At 45.7% G+C, this 22,436-nt stretch overlaps 2 protein-coding genes across 6 annotated transcripts; both read right to left on the bottom strand.

The window, feature by feature from the left end:
* Window positions 1–486: 486 nt before the first annotated feature.
* LOC124027930 (T-cell immunoreceptor with Ig and ITIM domains-like) lies at window positions 487–3,115 on the bottom strand. Of its 4 annotated transcripts, none has more exons than XM_046340141.1 (7): window positions 2,685–3,115; window positions 2,273–2,341; window positions 2,000–2,146; window positions 1,458–1,566; window positions 1,264–1,298; window positions 1,121–1,167; window positions 487–978 (listed from the first exon to the last, which is right to left on the bottom strand). In XM_046340141.1, exons 1-7 carry the CDS (start codon window positions 2,740–2,742, stop codon window positions 763–765), a joined length of 681 nt encoding a protein of 226 aa, XP_046196097.1. In that variant the 5' UTR covers window positions 2,743–3,115; the 3' UTR covers window positions 487–762. The 4 variants fall into 4 exon arrangements, with proteins under 4 accessions (XP_046196097.1, XP_046196094.1, XP_046196093.1 ...); XM_046340138.1 differs by having other exon boundaries at window positions 2,273–2,344; window positions 2,685–3,114; XM_046340137.1 differs by having other exon boundaries at window positions 2,000–2,341; window positions 2,685–3,114.
* A 797-nt stretch (window positions 3,116–3,912) lies between these two features.
* On the bottom strand, window positions 3,913–22,013 carry LOC124027929 (carcinoembryonic antigen-related cell adhesion molecule 6-like). Of its 2 annotated transcripts, none has more exons than XM_046340134.1 (10): window positions 21,856–22,013; window positions 20,923–21,243; window positions 20,038–20,313; window positions 9,661–9,915; window positions 9,236–9,347; window positions 8,954–8,982; window positions 8,580–8,624; window positions 8,421–8,467; window positions 4,579–4,610; window positions 3,913–4,472 (listed from the first exon to the last, which is right to left on the bottom strand). In XM_046340134.1, exons 1-10 carry the CDS (start codon window positions 21,899–21,901, stop codon window positions 4,469–4,471), a joined length of 1,167 nt encoding a protein of 388 aa, XP_046196090.1. In that variant the 5' UTR covers window positions 21,902–22,013; the 3' UTR covers window positions 3,913–4,468. The 2 variants fall into 2 exon arrangements, with proteins under 2 accessions (XP_046196090.1, XP_046196091.1); XM_046340135.1 differs by having other exon boundaries at window positions 3,913–4,477.
* Between the last annotated feature and the right edge of the window lie 423 nt (window positions 22,014–22,436).

The raw sequence follows: 22,436 nt of genomic DNA on the forward strand, positions 1-22,436 counted from the left end.
CCTGTGACTGGAATGAATTGCAAAAATCGCTGAAGTTGGAGACTTTTATCTCCCTCACCAACTTCAAACATCAGCTATCTGAGCAGCTAACCGATCGCTGCAGCTGTAAATAATCTATTGGTAAATAGCCCACCCATTTTCACCTACCTAATCCCCACAGTTTTTATTTATTTACTTTTCTGCTCTTTTGCACACCAATATCTCTACCTGTACATGATCATCTGATCATTTATCACTCCAGTGTTAATCTGCAATATTGTAATTATTCCCCTACCTCCTCATGCCTTTTGCACACATTGTATATAGACTCCCCTTTTTTTCTACTGTGTTATTGACTTGTTAATTGTTTACTCCATGTGTAACTCTGTGTTGTCTGTTCACACTGCTATGCTTTATCTTGGCCAGGTCGCAGTTGCAAATGATAACTTGTTCTCAACTAGCCTACCTGGTTAAATAAAGGTGAAAAAAAAAAAAAAAAAAAATCCACAGATTGTGAGCTAAAGACGAAAACCTTTCCTACGAGTATTATTACATTATTTATTGACTGACTGTGGCTTTCCAAAGTGCATGTTGTGTTTGTATGCCCGATATATATAGCATTCTGTTGGTGGCAATCATTTTTCAGTATTCACACACATAGCCCTTCTGTAGGATCTATATGGCTTTGTCTAATAAGGAGGTCACTTCCCCAACAAGAGATAACTTCAGTTAAATGTATGTGAATATAAAGGACGCCTGGTTATCCCTTTACTGTTATTGTGCTTAGACAGTCCATACATCATCTATGTCCCAGTCCTTTCTCACCACCTGAGAGTAAACTGTGTCTTCCCTTAAAGAATGCTGTTGTCCCACTGCCACTGCAGAGTAGGTGACATCCTCAGCTGGCTTGACATCTGCATCTTTCTGGTCTTCTCCAGATGGGTCGTGTGCTTTCCTCTTGTCAATGTTGAATCTGACGATCTCAGAATAAACCAGGTCCTGGGGAATGACAAAGGGAGGGAGAGGGTGAGATAGATGAGGATCACTGAATGATTACAAATATAATGTGATTAGCTAAAATCTTAGGCTGGAATTCAGTCAAACGCAGAGCGAAAAACAGGTTTTCAACAAAAGAACTCACCTCCTGTCTTCCTGTCCTGTCTGCATTGACCACCAGGCTGCTTGCATCTGAAAAACAACCACAGCGGGTCTTACAGAAAGCAGAAATCCAGGACAGGTCTAACTGAGCAGAAGGGGAACTTGAGTCGTGTGGTTGCTACTCACCAATGCTGACAGAGGGGTTGAATAAAGCCTTGTGCCTAGTTAGAGAGAATAATATAAATACATTCACTGGTAAAACACAAGATTCAGTTCCTCTGCACTTGTAATGTCTGATGATACATTGCATGCCATTGAGATACATACAGTATATGTTCATTATGTTCTGGAACTATGTGTTACAGACAGCGTACACACACCTCTTCCTGGCAATGATGAGGTAAGCTGTGGCTGTCACGACAGCTGTTACCAGGAGGGCTGCGGTAACAATTCCCACAACCTCGCCAGATGATGGAGGTGGAATCTGATCTGGGAAGGAAACAAAACCCCTGTAACCTCTTTGACCTCTGATACAGCTGCATGTCAGATTGAATCCTACAGTATCTACAGGAAAACTATTGTCACTAATCAATGTTAATATTTCAATCATTTAATGAGATCCTTTCTTTTCTTCCCTATATTAAGAGTTCCAGAGGGTTGAGTGGAGCTGAAGGATGGGACTAAAAACAAACACAATATAACTATTGTAAAATATACTGTGTCCGTAAAATGTATATAGTATGTAGAAGCCTAAGTGTTGTTGCCCATTAGTTTACTCCAAATAGGGGAGAGATGGAATGGTTAGGGGAAAATGACATATAAAAAATAGATATATATTGGAAATGATGGAAATGATGCATACAATTACATTGATGGAAGCCACAATCTATCTGCAATATTAAAGATGAACTTCCAGACTTACTCAGTACAGTGAGGATGGTTGTTCTCTCAAATGAGCCACTGGGGAAGACTGTCAGGAGACAGATGTATTTCCCTGCATCAGTCATCTCCACATCTTTTATAGTAATAGAGGAATCACCGGCGGAAGCTCCAGCGAACTCCAACCTCCCTTTTAGAGGTGACCCAGAAATGTTTTGCCCTAAGTTAGGGTTAAAGACAGCTATGGAAAACTTTTTAGTATCTGACATCTCCCACTGCCACTCAGCCTGAATGAGAGTGCCCTGGAGCAACTTACAACGCAGTGTGACATCATTACCCTGGTACCCTGTCACCTGTGGTTCAACACTGACCTGAGCTTCCAACACTACTGGAGATGGAGACCGAAGAAGAGCGAGGAATGGAGAGAGAGAGAGAGGGATTACGAACCATTTTTAAAAAACAGAATCATACAGTTGTTCATTATTGGTTTTTAGCTTCTGTTTTCCCCTCTAGTCTGAGTCGTGTTAATTTGGGACCGAAATATCAACATTTTTTGAAACTGAGAACTAAAATTAGTATTCCTTTTTGGACAAGTTCAGATGGTAACTCCCTGTTTTCTTCATATCTACTGAACAAAATTCCAGGTTAACAGGACCTTCTCTATTTTCCCTCCAGGTTAAAAGGGCCTTCTCTATAAGAGAATAAAGTTACAAATAAAAATGTCTTACCTGAAGAGAGGCCAATGTGTGCCAGCAGCAAAACGGCAGACAGTCTGCATTTTTCCATAGCACTCCTGCTACAAATGTGATCTGTGTAATCTATGGTCTACACACGGTCAAAACACTGTGATCTGTGTAATCTATGGTCTACACACGGTCAAAACACTGTGATCTGTGTAATCTATGGTCTACACACGGTCAAAACACTGTGATCTGTGTAATCTATGGTCTGCACACGGTCAAAATACCCTCAAATGGTTGTAAAGTAAATGAACTGAAGCATCAATCAGGAACTGAGCATAGACGGTGGAAAAGACTACTTGTCTAATGTGGGTTAACAAACCGCTACAGATAGAGAAGTGAAAATATAGGAAGCATATGTCGTACTTCCTCCCATGAGTTTGGTAAACTGTTTGAAACGGTTTCTGGTTATCTGGACCTTTTTTCTTTTTAGACTGTGGTCAGTATGACTACTGGTGATTTGCCGACATGTGGCAAGTCAGGAGTATTCTTTGATTGTCTGAAGATGATCCCTTGCCCCATGTTTAAAACACTTTTGTTTGCATGTGCGAGCGTGTGCACACGTACTGCGTACTGCATGTGCGAGCGTGTGCACGTACTGCATGTGCGAGCGTGTGCACGTACTGCATGTGCGAGCGTGTGCACGTACTGCATGTGCGAGCGTGTGCACGTACCGCATGTGCGTGCATGCAGGTGTGTAGGAAGGGTTATATTTGGATTGCTTCTCACTCAGATGACAATCAGCGTTACAAGCACTGCTATCACAATCCTAGTAACAGACCCCACTGACAACATTACTGATGATGGTTCTGAAAACACAATACAGCCTGGTTACACACACAGCCTTGATTTCCCACACCATCTCTTGTTCTTTAGGGTATTTTACGGCATGGATTACTAGACAGGAGCATTACAGAATGATAAATGCATAATAAATAACATTTGTTTGATAGGATAACTCACATTACCCTTGGGAGTTACTGACACCCAGCACAGTGACGGTGGTTGTGTCTTTAAGTGTGCCACTGATGGAGCCTGCCCATTTAAAGGTGCATTTCCCATCATCTCCACATATTTTATAGTGATGGAGCCTCTGAAAGCATTAGCCAACTCCACCCTCCCTTCTAGTGGCGACTCAGGAATGTAAGACTTGTCTAACAAAGCTATGGGAACCGATAAGTCATACATGGAGCAGGTTCAGTTCATGAGACGAATACAACATTTAACACCATTCTTTTATTGGAATTTCAGTTAATATTTCACATACTATATAGTGCACTTCTTTTGGCCAGAGCCACATAGGCAGTCTAGTCCTCACTAGGTTTGTGAGGATTCAGCAAGCATAACAGGATTACGCAAACTGCCTCTCATCTTTGTCCTTTCAGTGGGAAAAAAAGTTGCTGTTACCTGTTGCGAAATGTGTTTCAGTAGGGGAGGTTTCTCTGAAAACGCCCCTATTGATGACACTGACCAGAGAAAGCTGATTCCAATTAGTCAGACCTCAACTGGTGTGTGCAATTTAAGAGGATATAATTTGTCCTCTATAGTTGCCTATTCCATATTTACATTGAGCAAGTACTGTATACATAGCTGGATGGCTGAGCTGTACAGTACAAAGACCAGTGTCTACTCAGTAGTGGAGTCCAGTAGGGTCTAGTTTCTCGTCTTCTTGGCTGGTCCTCCAGTGAATGTTTGCCCTCTCTGCATTTATTTGATTACGGTGTAAAACTTGATGGGTGAATCCATCTCCAACTGTGCAAGATTAGTTGAAATCAGCTGCTCTAAGTCAGGGAGAGCGAGGGAGAGAGATTGAGACAACTATAAAGCAAGTATTATCAAAGGTAATATCATAATGAGGATGCAATAAAAAGTTAAAACTTACCACTTTAAACTTCTGTTGTATATGTTGGAGCCCTGGATTTCCGGTAGAGAAGACAAAAATAGACACATTGAGTAAGTTTGTTTAAATCATCTAGCTAATAGATAGGCTAGTCAGGGACAATGTGGTGTATCAAAGATTGTGTATCGGAGAGTACTCCTTTTCATTACAGGTGTCACGCTCGGCATATTGATGAGACCAAGGCGCAGCGTGATAAGCATACATTCTTCTTTAAATGAAGGAAAAACACTAAAAAGAAACAAAAATGAACGTGAAGCTATATAACACGTGCTGACAGGCGATTACACAGACAATAACCCACAAAATCAAAATGGAAATGGCAACCTAAATAGGATCCCCAATCAGAGACAATGATAAACAGCTGTCTGATTGGGAACCAATTCAAATACAAAAACCCCATAGATATAGAAAAACCCCTAGACTAGACCAAAACACATACCCACCCTCGTCACACCCTGACCAAAATAATACAGAAAACATAGATCACTAAGGTCAGGGCGTGACAGTACCCCCCCAAAGGTGCGGACTTCTGACCGCAAACCTGAAATTATAGGGGAGGGTCCGGGTGGGCATCTACCCTCAGTGGCGGCTCTGGTTCTGACCCCCCCATCTTTACCCTGGTCCTTCCGCCTTTGTTGAGCTGAACCGTGGCTCATCACCGGACGCTCTGGACTGCCGAGGCGCACTGTAGGCCTGGTGCGTGGTGCTGGCACTGGTGGTACTGGGCTGGTGACACGCACCTCAGGGCGAGTGCTAGGAGGAGGAACAGAGCATACTGGACCCTGGGGGCTTGGTGCTGGAACTGGTAGTGCCGGGCTGGGGACACACACCTCAGGGCGAGTGCGGAGAGGAGGAACAGGACGTACTGGACTGCCGAGGCGCACTATAGGCCTAGTGCGTGGTGCCGGTACTGGTGGTACCGGGCTGGAGACCCGCACCTCAGGGAGAGTGCCAGGAGCAGGAACAGGACACACCTGACTGGGAAAGTGCACTGGAGGGAGAGTGTGTGGAGCAGGAACAGTGTCTTGAAGGTACACTGGAGACCTGGTGTGTATAGCCGGCATCAATTGTTCTGGAACTTTAACACACGATTCAGGACGAGTACGGAGAGCTGACTCAGGTGGCACCAAACTGACAACATGTTATTTTATTCCAAATCCGTGCATCCTCCACCAACTTCCCCATTTCTCTCTCCTCCTTCTCCCTGACTGGCTCTGGTTTACTCCTCGGCTCCGCCTGACTGCCCCATGTGCCTCCCAAAACCCCCAAAATTATCTTGGGGTTCCTGTGGTTGCCTTGACTCCTCATACCATCACCTTTCCTCCTGTTCCATCTCCACCTGCTTCCATGGCAGGGTCTTGTCCCCTGCCATTACCTCCTCCCAGGTCCAGGATGTCCTCCACTCATCTTTCTCCCAGGTCCAGGATGTCCTCCACTCATCTTTCTCCCAGGTCCAGGAAGTCCTCCACTCATCTTTCTCCCAGGTCCAGGATGTCCTCCACTCATCTTTCTCCCAGGTCCAGGATGTCCTCCACTCATCTTTCTCCCGGGTCCAGGATGTCCTCCACTCATCTTTCTCCCAGGTCCAGGATGTCCTCCACTCATCTTTCTCCCAGGTCCAGGATGTCCTCCACTCATCTTTCTCCCGGGTCCAGGATGTCCTCCACTCATCTTTCTCCCAGGTCCAGGATGTCCTCCACTCATCTTTCTCCCCCAGGATGGTCCAGGATGTCTTCCACTCATCTTTCTCCCAGGTCCAGGATGTCCTTCATCTTTCTCCCAGGTCCAGGATGTCCTCCACTCATCTTTCTCCCAGGTCCAGGATGTCCTCCACTCATCTTTCTCCCGGGTCCAGGATGTCCTCCACTCATCTTTCTCCCAGGTCCAGGATGTCCTCCACTCATCTTTCTCCCAGGATGTCCTCCACTCATCTTTCTCCAGGATGTCCTCCACTCATCTTTCTCCCAGGTCCAGGATGTCCTCCACTCATCTTTCTCCCGGGCGCAGGATGTCCTCCACTCATCTTTCTCCCAGGTCCAGGATGTCTTCCACTCATCTTTCTCCCAGGTCCAGGATGTCCTCCACTCATCTTTCTCCCAGGTCCAGGATGTCCTCCACTCATCTTTCTCCCAGGTCCAGGATGTCCTCCACTCATCTTTCTCCCAGGTCCAGGATGTCCTCCACTCATCTTTCTCCCAGGTCCAGGATGTCCTCCACTCATCTTTCTCCCGGGCCCAGGATGTCCTCCACTCATCTTTCTCCCAGGTCCAGGATGTCTTCCACTCATCTTTCTCCCAGGTCCAGGATGTCCTCCACTCATCTTTCTCCCAGGTCCAGGATGTCCTCCACTCATCTTTCTCCCAGGTCCAGGATGTCTTCCACTCATCTTTCTCCCAGATGTCCTCCACTCATCTTTCTCCAGGATGTCCTCCACTCATCTTTCTCCCTCCAGGATGTCCTCCACTCATCTTTCTCCCGGGCCCAGGATGTCCTCCACTCATCTTTCTCCCAGGTCCAGGATGTCCTCCACTCATCTTTCTCCCAGGCCCAGGATGTCCTCCACTCATCTTTCTCCCAGGTCCAGGGTGTCCTCCACTCATCTTTCTCCCAGGTCCAGGATGTCCTCCACTCATCTTTCTCCCAGGTCCAGGATGTCCTCCACTCATCTTTCTCCCGGGCCCAGGATGTCCTCCACTCATCTTTCTCCCAGGTCCAGGGTGTCCTCCACTCATCTTTCTCCCAGGCCCAGGATGTCCACTCCTCATTCACACGCTGCTTGGTCCTGGTTTGGTGGGTTATTCTGTCACGTTCGTCATAACGAGGAGACCAAGGCGCAGCGTGATAAGCATACATTCTTCTTTTAATGACAAAAAACACTAAACAAAACGACCGTGCCACTATATAACACGAGTGCTGACGGACAACTACACATAGACAATAACCCACAAAACCAAAATGGAAAATGGCAACCTAAACAGGATCCCCAATCAGAGAAAATGATTAACAGCTCTCTCTGATTGGGAATCAATTCAGGCCACCATAGACCTACAAATACCTAGACATACAAAAAACCCATAGATATAGAAAAACCCCTAGACAAGGAAAACACACATACCCACCCTCGTCACACCCTGACCTGACCAAAATAATACAGAAAACATAGATAACTAAGGTCAGGGCGTGACAACAGGTATCATAACAAAATGCTCCAATGCAGTAAGTTGCAAGATTATTATAACAAACTAAAACTAAAACTTATAGTGAAAAAACTATTAATTAAAATGAAATAAAATAATTAACCAACCTCCTTGAAAAACTAAAACTATACCTAAACTATTATCTTTGACTCCAAAACAAACTAAAATAAAAATAAAAACCATCATGAATTATGCACAGTTTTTTGACTCTACATTTTGGGCTGAGAGGTGTAGCCTCGCGCTTCAATGCTCCTGCTTGCGGAAATGGATCCACTACCACTGTTAAGTTTGTGTATCTACGTCATCTTGCCGAGTCTACCTTTAAAGCTAACCTATGACCTGACCCATCACCTTATGCATTACCGCACCACAGTGGCAAGTGATATCCCCAAAATACACAAAAACTATATAACACAAATGTCTCCTAGCCTCCCACACATAGGCTACCTTCTGACCCTAATGCTAAAACTAAAACTAAATAATATAAAAACATTTATATAAAAACGTTTAAATATATATTTTTTGATAAAACTCTGATAATGAACTGAAACATGGTGGGAAACATAGATATACAATATCATCATAAGTATCATAAGTGTTTTATATAATTTGGTGGTGGAAACTCACTCTTGGAGGTGGTAATGGAGGTCCTACATTCTCATACACACGACCACCTGCAAACAAATCAGCAGTTGATGAAGTTGATAATGTACAGTACATTTTAAGTGTTAATGAGACAGATTGTTTCGCAACACTCAATACTCAACATTCAACAATCTCTCTGACCTTTAGCTTCTGGTCCATGGCTGGTGTCAGGTGCAAGGCTGGTTCCTGAAGTAAATTTGGTGTTAGTTAGGATAACTCTACATTAAAGTTGAAATTGATTCAACTAGGAATAGTAGGTTATACTGACAAATGGTCAAGTTGACTTAAATACATTTTATTTGTCAATGATAGAGGTTGAAAAAGGCCATGCGACTAATTAAGTTGAAACAACAAATACTTTTATTTTTAAATTCTTTTTCACAGACGATAAAAGACAACTGTGGTCATCATCTGCAGCTCTCCACTCTCATCTCAATACTTGCATGGACTGTACAATTACCATACAGTAATTGAAAAAAGTGTACTAGACTAAAATGATCATGTTTTTCTCTTACCTGTCTCAGTAGTATTTGTGGAATTGTTCCTAAACATCATACAGAAACATTGATTTATGGGACCTTTATCAACAGCCTAAATGGTCTGCAAACCATTAATACACAAAACCTCAAATGTCTTCTTGAAATGTATTGTTATGTCCCCACAATTGACGGAAGACATTTTATCTATTGAAATCAAATGGCTTCCTGTTTTCTATGTAAAACCAGAAATACAATTATTATGTTTGTTACTTTGCCAGCATAATGGCACTACCAACCACGCTATTTTCATAGACTCACCGTTGATGAGTTATGCCGAAATAGAGACCAAGAGCTACAGCAACCACTACCAACATCACAGCGACTGCTATACCTGCTGCTCCCTCTGGGCTTAGGGGTGGAGGGGTTTTATCTGCAATGCACAGGGATGGATTCAATCAATCAATCAAACATAAACAAAACACAACCTCTAGAACAGATGATGCTACTGCCATTTAGCAGACACTTTTATCCAAAGCGACTTTCAGTTATGCATGCATACATTTTTTAGATGTGGGTGGTCCTGGGAATCGAACCCACTATCCTTGCGTTGCAAGTGCCATTTTTTATCAACTGAGTTACAAATGACCACTGTTGTGATAGTTAATAGTTTTTGTGATAGTTGATCGTTTTTGCATTTAATTAGCTTTGATTCTCTCGTGACTGTATCAGAGATTCCATTGTACCTTTCACTGACAGACTATGGTCCACACTGATAACATTTCCGGTGAGATCATTCCGAGCATCACATCTGTAGTCCCCACTGTTGTTGTAGCTGACGCTCCTTATGATGTATCCAGCTTCATGTACACCTGTCTGCTGCCCATTGAACAACCAGGTGAACGTAGCAGGCGGTACAGACTGAACAGAGCAGTAAATAAGGGTGAATGACTCCACCTCAGCGATGTGTCGGCCCAGGATGGTCATGGAATCTGGTCCATCTGTAAGCCCAAGAGCAGAAGACCCTCAGACTGTAGTAGTAACAGCGGTGTCCCGTCATTCAGAGTCCGAACTGTTTTGAACCCTGTTTTGAACCCCACTGTTTTGCATGTTATTTTGGCATTAATACGTGTCACATATCAGTTTGCAAACAATTTATAATGTACAGTGGGGAGAACAAGTATTTGATACACTGCCGATTTTGCAGGTTTTCCTACTTACAAAGCATGTAGAGGTCTGGAGAACAGGAGGGCTTCTTAAAGAAAAACTAACAGGTCTGTGAGAGCCGGAATTCTTACTGGTTGGTAGATGATCAAATACTTATGTCATGCAATAAAATGCTAATTAATGACTTAAAAATCATACAATGTGATTTTCTGGATTTTTGTTTTCGATTCCGTCTCTCACAGTTGAAGTGTCATGTTTTGTCATTGATTGTCATGTCTTGTCCCTGTGCTTCCCCTTCTATTCGTTTCCCCCTGCTGGTCTTATTAGGTTCTTTCCCTCTTTCTATCCCTCTCTCTCCCCCTCCCTCTCTCCCTCTCTCTCTCTCTCTCTCTCTCTCTCTCTCTCTCTCTCTCTCTCTATCGTTCCGTTCCTGCTCCCAGCTGTTCCTCATTCTCCTAACTACCTCATTTTCTCTTTCACACCTGTTTCCTATTTTGCCCTCTGATTAAGTCCCTATTTATCTCTCTGTTTTCGCTTCTGTCCTTGTCGGATCATTGTTTGCTGTTCTGTGTCCTCGTTCCGTCCTGTCGTGTTTTTGCCTTCTTCAGATGCTGCGTGTGAGCAGGTGTCTATATCAGCTACGGCCTGCGCCTTCCCGAAAAGCGACCTGCAGTCTGTGGTCGCATCTCCAGTTGTTCCCCTCTACTGACTAGAGGGTTTCAGTTTTCCTGTTTTGACTTGGAATAAACTCTGTTTCTGTAAAGTCGCTGTTGGGTCCTCATTCACCTGCATGACAGAAGGATCCGACCAGGAATGGACCCAGCGACTACGGATTCTCGCTACTCAGCCGTCAAGATCCAGGGAGCGATGCTCGGCAGACACGAGCAGGAATTGTCTGCTGCTCGTCATGCCGTTGAGACCCTGGCCGCTCAGGTCTCCGACCTCTCAGGACAGTTTCAGAGTCTCCGTCTTGAGCCACCAGCTACTTCCTGGTCTTCCGAGTCTCCGGAACCTAGGGTTAATAACCCACCATGTTACTCTGGGCAGCCCACTGAGTGCCGCTCCTTTCTCACCCAGTGTGATATTGTGTTCTCTCTCCAGCCCAACACATACTCAAGAGAGAGAGCTCGGATCGCCTACGTCATATCACTCCTTACGGGACGGGCTCGGGAGTGGGGCACAGCTATCTGGGAGGCAAGGGCTGAGTGTACTAACGAGTATCAGAACTTTAAAGAGGAGATGATAGGGGTTTTTGATCGTTCAGTTTTTGGGAGGGAGGCTTCCAGGGCCCTGGCTTCCCTATGTCAAGGTGATCGATCCATAACGGATTACTCTATAGAGTTTCGCACTCTTGCTGCCTCCAGTGACTGGAACGAGCCGGCGTTGCTCGCTCGTTTTCTGGAGGGACTCCACGCTGTGGTTAAGGATGAGATTCTCTCCCGGGAGGTTCCTTCCAGCGTGGATTCTTTGATTGCACTCGCCATCCGCATAGAACGACGGGTAGATCTTCGTCACCGAGCTCGTGGAAGAGAGCTCGCGTTAACGGTGTTCCCCTCTCCGCATCTCAACCATCTCCTCCCACTGGCTCAGAGATTGAGCCCATGCAGCTGGGAGGTATTCGCATCTCGACTAAGGAGAGGGAACGGAGAATCACCAACCGCCTTTGCTTCTATTGCGGTTCTGCTGGACATTTTGTCATTTCATGTCCAGTTAAAGGCCAGAGCTCATCAGTAAGCGGAGGGCTACTGGTGAGCGCTACTACTCAGGTCTCTCCATCAAGATCCTGTACTACCTTGTCGGTCCATCTACGCTGGACCGGTTCGGCAGCTTCCTGCAGTGCCTTGATAGACTCTGGGGCTGAGGGTTGTTTTATGGACGAAGCATGGGCTCGGAAACATGACATTCCTCTCAGACAGTTAGGGGAGCCCACGCCCATGTTCGCCTTAGATGGTAGTCTTCTCCCCAGTATCATATGTGAGACACTACCTTTAACCCTCACAGTATCTGGTAACCACAGTGAGACCATTTCCTTTATGATTTTTCGTTCACCTTTTACACCTGTTGTTTTGGGTCATCCCTGGCTAGTATGTCATAATCCTTCTATTAATTGGTCTAGTAATTCTATCCTATCCTGGAACGTTTCTTGTCATGTGAAGTGTTTAATGTCTGCTATCCCTCCTGTTTCTTCTGTCCCCTCTTCTCAGGAGGAACCTGGTGATTTGACAGGAGTGCCGGAGGAATATCATGATCTGCGCACGGTCTTCAGTCGGTCCCGAGCCAACTCCCTTCCTCCTCACCGGTCGTATGATTGTTGTATTGATCTCCTTCCGGGGACCACTCCCCCTCGGGGTAGACTATACTCTCTGTCGGCTCCCGAACGTAAGGCTCTCGAAGATTATCTGTCTGTTTCTCTCGACACCGGTACCGTTGTGCCTTCTTCCTCTCCCGCCGGAGCGGGGGTTTTTTTGTTAAGAAGAAGGACGGTACCCTGCGTCCCTGCGTGGATTATCGAGGGCTGAATGACATAACGGTTAAGAATCGTTATCCGCTTCCCCTTATGTCGTCAGCCTTCGAGATTCTGCAGGGAGCCAGGTTCTTTACTAAGTTGGACCTTCGTAACGCTTACCATCTCGTGCGCATCAGAGAGGGGGACGAGTGGAAAACGGCGTTTAACACTCCGTTAGGGCATTTTGAATACCGGGTTCTGCCGTTCGGTCTCGCTAATGCTCCAGCTGTCTTTCAGGCATTAGTTAATGATGTACTGAGAGACATGCTGAACATCTTTGTTTTCGTTTACCTTGACGATATCCTGATTTTTTCACCGTCACTCGAGATTCATGTTCAGCACGTTCGACGTGTACTCCAGCGCCTTTTAGAGAATTGTCTCTATGTGAAGGCTGAGAAGTGCGCCTTTCATGTCTCCTCTGTCACATTTCTCGGTTCTGTTATTTCCGCTGAAGGCATTCAGATGGATCCCGCTAAGGTCCAGGCTGTCAGCGATTGGCCCGTCCCTAAGTCACGTGTCGAGTTGCAGCGCTTTCTCGGTTTCGCAAATTTCTATCGGCGTTTCATTCGTAATTTCGGTCAAGTGGCAGCCCCTCTCACAGCCCTTACTTCTGTCAAGACGTGCTTTATGTCATGTTTTGTCATTTATTATCTTGTCTTGTCCCTGTGCTTCCCATTCTATTCGTTTCCCTCTGCTGGTCTTATTAGGTTCTTTCCCTCTTTCTATCCCTCTCTCTCCCCCTCTCTCTCACTCTCTCGCTCTCTCTCTTCTCTCTATCGTTCCGTTCCTGCTCCCAGCTGTTCCTATTCCCTAATCATCATTTAGTCTTCCCACACCTGTTCCCGATCCTTTTCCCTGATTAGAGTCCCTATTTCTCTCCTTGTTTCCCGTACCTGCCCTGTCGGATCCTCATTTATAATTCACCGTGCTGTGTCTATGTTTTGCCCTGTCGTGTCGTGTTTCCCTCAGATGCTGCGTGGTGAGCAGGTGTCTGAGTCTGCTAGGTTCAAGTGCCTTCCCGAGGCAACCTGCAGTTCTCGATCAAGTCTCCAGTCCGTTCTCGTCTTTACATGTAGTATTATGCTTTTTGTTTTGTAAAGTTTATTCTGGATTAAATACTCTGTTTTCGCCAAGTCGCTTTTGGGTCCTCATTCACCTGCATGACAGAAGGATCCGACCAAGGAATGGACCCAGCGACTACAGACGCTCGTAACACTGCCGTCGAGATCCAAGGAGCCATGCTCGGCAGACACGAGCAGGAATTGTCTGCTGCTCGCCATGCCGTGGAGAGCCTGGCCGCTCAGGTTTCCGACCTCTCTGGACAGTTCCAGAGTCTTCGTCTCGTGCCACCTGTTACTTCCTGGCCTGCCGAGCCTCCAGAACCTAGGGTTAATAACCCACCTTGCTACACCGGGCAGCCCACTGAGTGCCGCTCCTTTCTCACCCAGTGTGAGATTGTGTTCTCTCTCCAACCCAACACATACTCTAGAGAGAGAGCTCGGGTTGCTTACGTCATTTCACTCCTTACTGGCCGGGCCCGAGAGTGGGGCACAGCTATCTGGGAGGCAAGGGCTGATTGTTCTAACAATTACCAGAACTTTAAAGAGGAGATGATTCGGGTTTTTGACCGTTCAGTTTTTGGTGGGGAGGCTTCTAGGGTCCTGGCTTCCCTATGCCAAGGTGATCGATCCATAACGGATTACTCTATAGAGTTTCGTACTCTTGCTGCCTCTAGTGACTGGAACGAGCCGGCGCTGCTCGCTCGTTTTCTGGAGGGACTCCACACAGTGGTCAAAGATGAGATTCTCTCTCGGGAGGTTCCTTCCAGTGTGGACTCTTTGATTGCTCTCGCCATCCGCATAGAACGACGGGTAGATCTTCGTCACCAGGCTCGTGGAAGAGAGCTCGCATCAACGGTGTTTCCCTGCTCCGCATCGCAACCATCTCCCTCCTCTGGCTCTGAGACTGAGCCCATGCAGCTGGGAGGGATTCGCATCTCGACTAAGGAGAGGGAACGGAGGATCACCAACCGCCTGTGCCTCTATTGCGGATTTGATGGACATTTTGTTAATTCATGTCCAGTAAGAGGCCAGAGCCCATCAGTAAGCGGAGGGCTACTGGTGAGCGCTACTACTCAGGTCTCTTCATCTAGATCTTGTACTACTATGTCGGTCCATCTACGCTGGACCGGTTCGGTGCTACATGCAGTGCCTTGATTGACTCTGGGGCTGAGGGTTGTTTCATGGACGAAGCATGGGTTCGGAAACATAACATTCCTTTCAGACAGTTAGACAAGCCTACGCCCATGTTTGCCTTAGATGGTAGTCATCTTCCCAGTATCAGATTTGAGACACTACCTTTAACTCTCACAGTATCTGGTAACCACAGTGAGACTATTTCTTTTTTGATTTTTCGTTCACCTTTCACACCTGTTGTTTTGGGTCATCCCTGGCTAGTATGTCATAATCCTTCTATTAATTGGTCTTGTAATTCTATCCTATCCTGGAACGTATCTTGTCATGTGAAGTGCTTAATGTCTGCCATCCCTCCCATTTCTTCTGTCCCCACTTCTCAGGAGGAACCTGGCGATTTGACAGGAGTGCCGGAGGAATATCATGATCTGCGCACGGTCTTCAGTCGGTCCCGAGCCAACTCCCTTCCTCCTCACCGGTCGTATGATTGTAGTATTGATCTCCTTCCGGGGACCACTCCTCCTCGGGGTAGACTATACTCTCTGTCGGCTCCCGAACGTAAGGCTCTCGAGGATTATTTATCTGTGTCTCTTGACGCCGGTACCATAGTGCCTTCTTCCTCTCCGGCCGGGGCGGGGTTCTTTTTTGTTAAGAAGAAGGACGGTACTCTGCGCCCCTGCGTGGATTATCGAGGGCTGAATGACATAACGGTTAAGAATCGTTATCCGCTTCCCCTTATGTCATCAGCCTTCGAGATTCTGCAGGGAGCCAGGTGCTTTACTAAGTTGGACCTTCGTAACGCTTACCATCTCGTGCGCATCAGAGAGGGGGACGAGTGGAAAACGGCGTTTAACACTCCGTTAGGGCATTTTGAGTACCGGGTTCTGCCGTTTGGTCTCGCCAATGCGCCAGCTGTTTTTCAGGCATTAGTTAATGATGTTCTGAGAGACATGCTGAACATCTTTGTTTTTGTCTATCTTGACGATATCCTGATTTTTTCACCGTCACTCGAGATTCATGTTCAGCACGTTCGACGTGTTCTACAGCGCCTTTTAGAGAATTGTCTCTACGTAAAGGCTGAGAAGTGCTCTTTTCATGTCTCCTCCGTTACTTTTCTCGGTTCCGTTATTTCCGCTGAAGGCATTCAGATGGATTCCGCTAAGGTCCAAGCTGTCAGTGATTGGCCCGTTCCAAGGTCACGTGTCGAGTTGCAGCGCTTTTTAGGTTTCGCTAATTTCTATCGGCGTTTCATTCGTAATTTCGGTCAAGTTGCTGCCCCTCTCACAGCTCTTACTTCTGTCAAGACGTGTTTTAAGTGGTCCGGTTCCGCCCAGGGAGCTTTTGATCTTCTAAAAGAACGTTTTACGTCCGCTCCTATCCTTGTTACTCCTGACGTCACTAAACAATTCATTGTCGAGGTTGACGCTTCAGAGGTGGGCGTGGGAGCCATTCTGTCCCAGCGCTTCCATTCTGACGATAAGGTCCATCCTTGCGCGTATTTTTCTCATCGCCTGTCGCCATCGGAACGCAACTATGATGTGGGTAACCGCGAACTGCTCGCCATCTGCTTAGCCCTAGGCGAATGGCGACAGTGGTTGGAGGGGGCGACCGTTCCTTTGTCGTTTGGACTGACCATAAGAACCTTGAGTACATCCGTTCTGCCAAACGACTCAATGCACGTCAAGCTCGTTGGGCGTTGTTTTCGCTCGTTTCGAGTTCGTGATTTCTTATCGCCCGGGAAATAAGAACACCAAGCCTGATGCCTTATCCCGTCTCTTCAGTTCTTCTGTAGCTTCTACCGACCCCGAGGGATTCTCCCTGAAGGGCGTGTTGTCGGGTTGACTGTCTGGGGAATTGAGAGACAGGTAAAGCAAGCACTCACTCACACTGCGTCGCGCGCGCTTGTCCTAGTAACCTTCTTTTCGTTCCTGTCTCTACTCGTCTGGCTGTTCTTCAGTGGGCTCACTCTGCCAAGTTAGCTGGCCACCCCGGCGTTCGGGGTACGCTTGCTTCTATTCGCCAGCGGTTTTGGTGGCCTACTCAGGAGCGTGACACGTGCCGTTTCGTGGCTGCTTGTTCGGACTGCGCGCAGACTAAGTCAGGTAACTCCCCTCCTGCCGGTCGTCTCAGACCGCTTCCCATTCCGTCTCGACCATGGTCTCACATCGCCTTAGACTTTATTACCGGTCTGCCTTCGTCTGCGGGGAAGACGGTGATTCTTACGGTTGTCGATAGGTTCTCTAAGGCGGCTCATTTTATTCCCCTCGCTAAGCTTCCTTCCGCTAAGGAGACGGCACAAATCATCATTGAGAATGTGTTCAGAATTCATGGCCTCCCGTTAGACGCCGTTTCGGACAGAGGTCCGCAATTCACGTCACAGTTTTGGAGGGAGTTCTGTCGTTTGATTGGTGCTTCCGTCAGTCTCTCTTCCGGTTTTCATCCCCAGTCTAATGGTCAAGCAGAACGGGCCAATCAGACGATTGGTCGCATATTACGCAGCCTTTCTTTTAGAAACCCTGCGTCTTGGGCAGAACAGCTCCCCTGGGCAGAATACGCTCACAACTCGCTTCCTTCGTCTGCTACCGGGCTATCTCATTTTCAGAGTAGTCTTGGGTACCAGCCTCCTCTGTTCTCGTCCCAGCTCGCCGAGTCCAGTGTTCCCTCCGCTCAGGCTTTTGTCCAACGTTGTGAGCGCACCTGGAGGAGGGTCAGGTCTGCACTTTGCCGTTACAGGGCGCAGACTGTGAGAGCCGCCAATAAACGTAGGATTAAGAGTCCTAGGTATTGTCGCGGTCAGAGAGTGTGGCTTTCCACTCGTAACCTTCCCCTTACGACAGCTTCTCGCAAGTTGACTCCGCGGTTCATTGGTCCGTTCCGTGTTTCTCATGTCGTCAATCCTGTCGCAGTGCGACTGCTTCTTCCGCGACATCTTCGTCGCGTCCACCCAGTCTTCCATGTCTCCTGTGTCAAGCCTTTTCTTCGTGCCCCGTTCGTCTTCCCCCCGTCCTTGTCGAGGGCGCACCTATTTACAGGGTACGGAAGATCATGGACATGCGTTCTCGGGGACGTGGCCACCGGTACTTAGTGGATTGGGAGGGTTACGGTCCTGAGGAGAGGAGTTGGGTTCCATCTCGGGACGTGCTGGACCGTTCGTTGATTGATGATTTCCTCCGTTGCCGCCAGGGTTCCTCCTCGAGTGCGCCAGGAGGCGCTCGGTGAGTGGGGGGGGGGTACTGTCATGTTTTGTCATTGATTGTCATGTCTTGTCCCTGTGCTTCTTCTTCTATTCGTTTCCCCCTGCTGGTCTTATTAGGTTCTTTCCCTCTTTCTATCCCTCTCTCTCCCCCTCCCTCTCTCCCTCTCTCTCTCTCTCTCTCTATCGTTCCGTTCCTGCTCCCAGCTGTTCCTCATTCTCCTAACTACCTCATTTACTCTTTCACACCTGTTTCCTATTTTGCCCTCTGATTAAGTCCCTATTTCTCTGTCTGTTTTCGCTTCTGTCCTTGTCGGATCATTGTTTGCTGTTCTGTGTCCTCGTTCCGTCCTGTCGTGTTTTTGCCTTCTTCAGATGCTGCGTGTGAGCAGGTGTCTATATCAGCTACGGCCTGCGCCTTCCCGAAGCGACCTGCAGTCTGTGGTCGCATCTCCAGTTGTTCCCCTCTACTGACTAGAGGGTTTCAGTTTTCCTGTTTTGACTTGGAATAAACTCTGTTTCTGTAAAGTCGCTGTTGGGTCCTCATTCACCTGCATAACATGAAGTGTACCTATGATAAAAATTACAGACCTCTACATGCTTTGTAAGTAGGAAAACCTGCAAAATCGGCAGTGTATCAAATACTTGTTCTCCCCACTGTATATATATCATTGAGTTAATATAGCCACATACAGACATTATCTCTTTTTTTGTTTTCTTGAGTAAAGCAGCTCCAAAATGCAGCAGTTCAGCCTAGCTCAGTGCTTTCTGTGGTGGTGGGGCAAGCCAGCAGAAAATATGAAGCATTGCGCCGTGATTGGCTCAGTGTTCTGTCACTCATGGGGACACTATGTCACCGCCAAGTCTAAGGGGAGACCTCGTAAATTCTAGCACCTGGGGTGCTGCCATAGAGTTACATTAGAAGTGCCCACCCAAGGAGGCTAAAGGTCATTAGCCACAGATAAAATGACATCAAATAAATAAATAATTATGTGTACAGTAGCTTTGAATGCACTGATCATGTGGTTTCCAACCATATAAAATCCACAGAAGAAGAATAAGAAGTACTGATCATGTCAAGATCATACTTTCAAAATCTTAGCTTGCAGTCATAATCATGAATCAAGTCGACAATCTACTGGCAAATCCTTCTCAAGCTGTGTCATATGAAGATAAATAATAGATAAAATGTATCATGGCTCATCGGCCATTGGACACAAACATTACACAACAAGGTGGAAATCGCAAATTCAACAATGAGTGGTTAATTTTGAAAGTATGATGTTGACATGAACAGTCCAATCAAAGTTACTGTAGATATAACGTGATTTGACATAATTTTCTCTGTGGCCAATGACCTTGAGCCTTCTTGGATGGGCACTTCTAATGCAAGTCTATGGCAGAACCCAAGGGGCTTGAATTTTCTAGCTCTACCCTTAGATTTGGCGGTGACGTAGTGTCCCCATGAGTGACAGAACACTGAGCCAATCACGGCGCAACTAGAGAACATTACCAACCCCTACGCACTGAGCTAGGCTGAAACACCTGCATATTGGGCTTTATTAACTCAATGATTATTATTATGAATTTTATTTTTTTACATGGTTTGCAAACTGATATGTGACACGTATTATTAATGCCAAAATAAAATGCAAAACGGGCAACCATTCCCCAAAAATATATTTTTTAAAACATTTTTTAGTTTTAGCTAAAAATGTGGGTCTCAAAATAGGTGGGGCTCTGAATGATGGGTCGTCACTGTTTCAATAAGAATGACAGATCTATAACTCACATTTCTATGTGGATTAAGATGTGGAAACATAGAAATAGTGCACATAGAACAGATCTATTGCTTTTTAGACTTGCTTTCAATGAATGACAGATCTATAACTCACACTTCTATGTGAATTTGGTCACGTTGCCCAAAAGTAACATATTGCAGCTTTAAGCCTAGTCCTGGATTTAAAACTATTTGGAAGCATGCTTGTTAGTTCAGGACTAGGCTTAATCTGTGTCTGAGAATCCGACCCATAGATTATTAGATTAGTTATAGACCTTTACTCACAGTTCACTATCATTCTATAGGAGGCAGTAGCAGAGCTGGCAGGGTTGGTGAGTTTACACACATATTCTCCGCTGTCGTGTCTCTTCACAGGACTGATGGATACTTTCCTGTTTTCCTCTGAGAATAATATATTGCCACCAGCAGACAGAGGCTGACCTTCCTTCGTCCATTGTATAGTAGTGATGTTACCAGCAGCCTCACAGGTTAAGTTGGCGGAGCTCCAATCTGCAAACAGATGGTTTGATGGTCCTGTGATGTTGGCATCAGAAACATTCTCTGTAAAACACGAAGTCATAGACAAACACTTATGAATATCAAAGATACCACAATGATGATGATGATGATAATGATTTTGATGATGATGATGATAACGTCAAGTGAATATTTGTTTCAACCTTTCCTCATGGTAACTAAACACTTAAAGTTCGAATCCTTATTGCTACATACATTTTTTGACTTTTACATTTATGACATATTGATTCTTGAAGAATGTAACTTCCCACTTGAAACATTATTTGAATTAACGTTGTTTCCACCTGAAATTACGTTAAACCAACGTGGAACAGATGTTGAATTGACGTCTGTGCACAGTGGGTTAAAAACGCGTCATAATTCCATCATAATCCAAAATGTAAACTTGTTTTACTTCAATGTTTGTAAAGAATATAAATGTAAACACGCCTCCAAAGATGGTTAAAACAATAATCGTCACATAATGGATGGTCAGTCCTTGAATCCATAGCTCTGTCTATGAATTGGAGAATTGTTTAATTTCACCAGGCCCATATCTCAGCTTTTTACCAAAACTGAAGTGGGACGACCACTTTGTTATTTTTTCATTTAAGGATTTGAGCTTTAACTCTTTGTCACGGCACTTGGACTTACCATACACAACCAGTTCAGTTGATCCATTGATTGTTTCTGCTGTAGCTGTTGTTATAGCCACTCTGTATCCTCCACTGTCAGCCAGGGTCAGATTCCTGAGCTCCAGAGATCCAGTAGTTTTGTTCAGAGTGATCCTGTCTCCGTATCCAGGCCCTATAGAGTCATCACCGGTAGAGGTTATAATGTTGGCTCCACCAACACTCCAGGATATTGTTATGAACGGCTGGGCTGGTGGGATTAGATTTGTGATGAACATCGCTGTCCCTCCTTCTGCTCCATTCACAGAACCTTGTGGAAACAGACCCTGAGCAGCACAGATACCTGGAGGGAATACAGGACGGCAGAGAGCCTGGGCTCAGACAACATACTGTACATGGTGGTACACACTGCACACTAAAACGTTCCATTATTCAGGACCATTCTAAATGACTGACTCAGAGAACAGGCCCAGTAACAATCACACAGCACTAATAGTCAGACATAGCTAGCTATACGTACACACAACACAGACAGACTGTCTTGCACAAAAAGGAGTGTAGCCAACATTTGTAGTTCAAACACAGGAGAATAGGATGTGGAATCAACATTTTACTAATTTCACGTGGTATCTGACAAATACATGAATCAATAAACTGAATAAGACATGATCTCTGACAGAGAGTTCTCTCCCCTACTTTGGTAATCAGAGTGTAATTACTGTACTCTACTGTACACAGTCATCTATAGTACAATAATTGAATTTCTATGAAAGGAATCTGTAGTTGTGAAATTAGCAACAAGTGTGGTTATTGAGCAGATATGGCTATGTGCAAGCACAAGGGGGAAAGGAACACCATTCAATGTTACTACGCTGTAAATGTACAACTCAAATAGCTGTAAAGTATGGCCTAGGTAACAAGTGGTTTAAAGAGACAAAGAAGATATCTGCTTTACCTGAGAGTATGAACAGAGTGAGAGAGATGGCTACTGCAGTTTCCATTGTTGTTGGAATACTTTGTTCTGTTCCAGATTTAGAAAGTGCTTCTAGTACACTCACAGTATGATGCTCTATAATTGGCTGAGGTACTATCTTTTAGAGCTGCCAGCCAGGTGACAAGGAAGTTCCCCATTTACTGTAAGCCACATTGCAGTGACCTTTGTATCCGTTCAGGTAATGGCCCTGTAATATTATTGTGATACAGATATTCATGGTTTATTGTACATGAAGGACAGGAATTCGGTAAACTGGATAATGATCTGCATGGCAGATAAACACACACCTTTTCCTAACATCGTCATTCATTAATGTGATCCACCATTCAGGATTGGGCCTTGCTGTGGACCATGATCCGGAATGAAGTTAGGACACAAACACTCAAAGAGACAAGGATGAGGACCAAAACTACAGCTTTTAATGAATCCAATAAACAAGCTTTAGTTTTGTCATCAACCCAAACATGAACTTGAACTACAAGCAAGTTGTGGATCTTATAACTTTATTAAGTCTTTACCTGGACAGCCAAACCCTCAATTAG

Source organism: Oncorhynchus gorbuscha, unplaced genomic scaffold (genome assembly GCF_021184085.1).
Source record: "Oncorhynchus gorbuscha isolate QuinsamMale2020 ecotype Even-year unplaced genomic scaffold, OgorEven_v1.0 Un_scaffold_3569, whole genome shotgun sequence".
Classification (NCBI taxonomy): domain Eukaryota; kingdom Metazoa; phylum Chordata; class Actinopteri; order Salmoniformes; family Salmonidae; genus Oncorhynchus; species Oncorhynchus gorbuscha.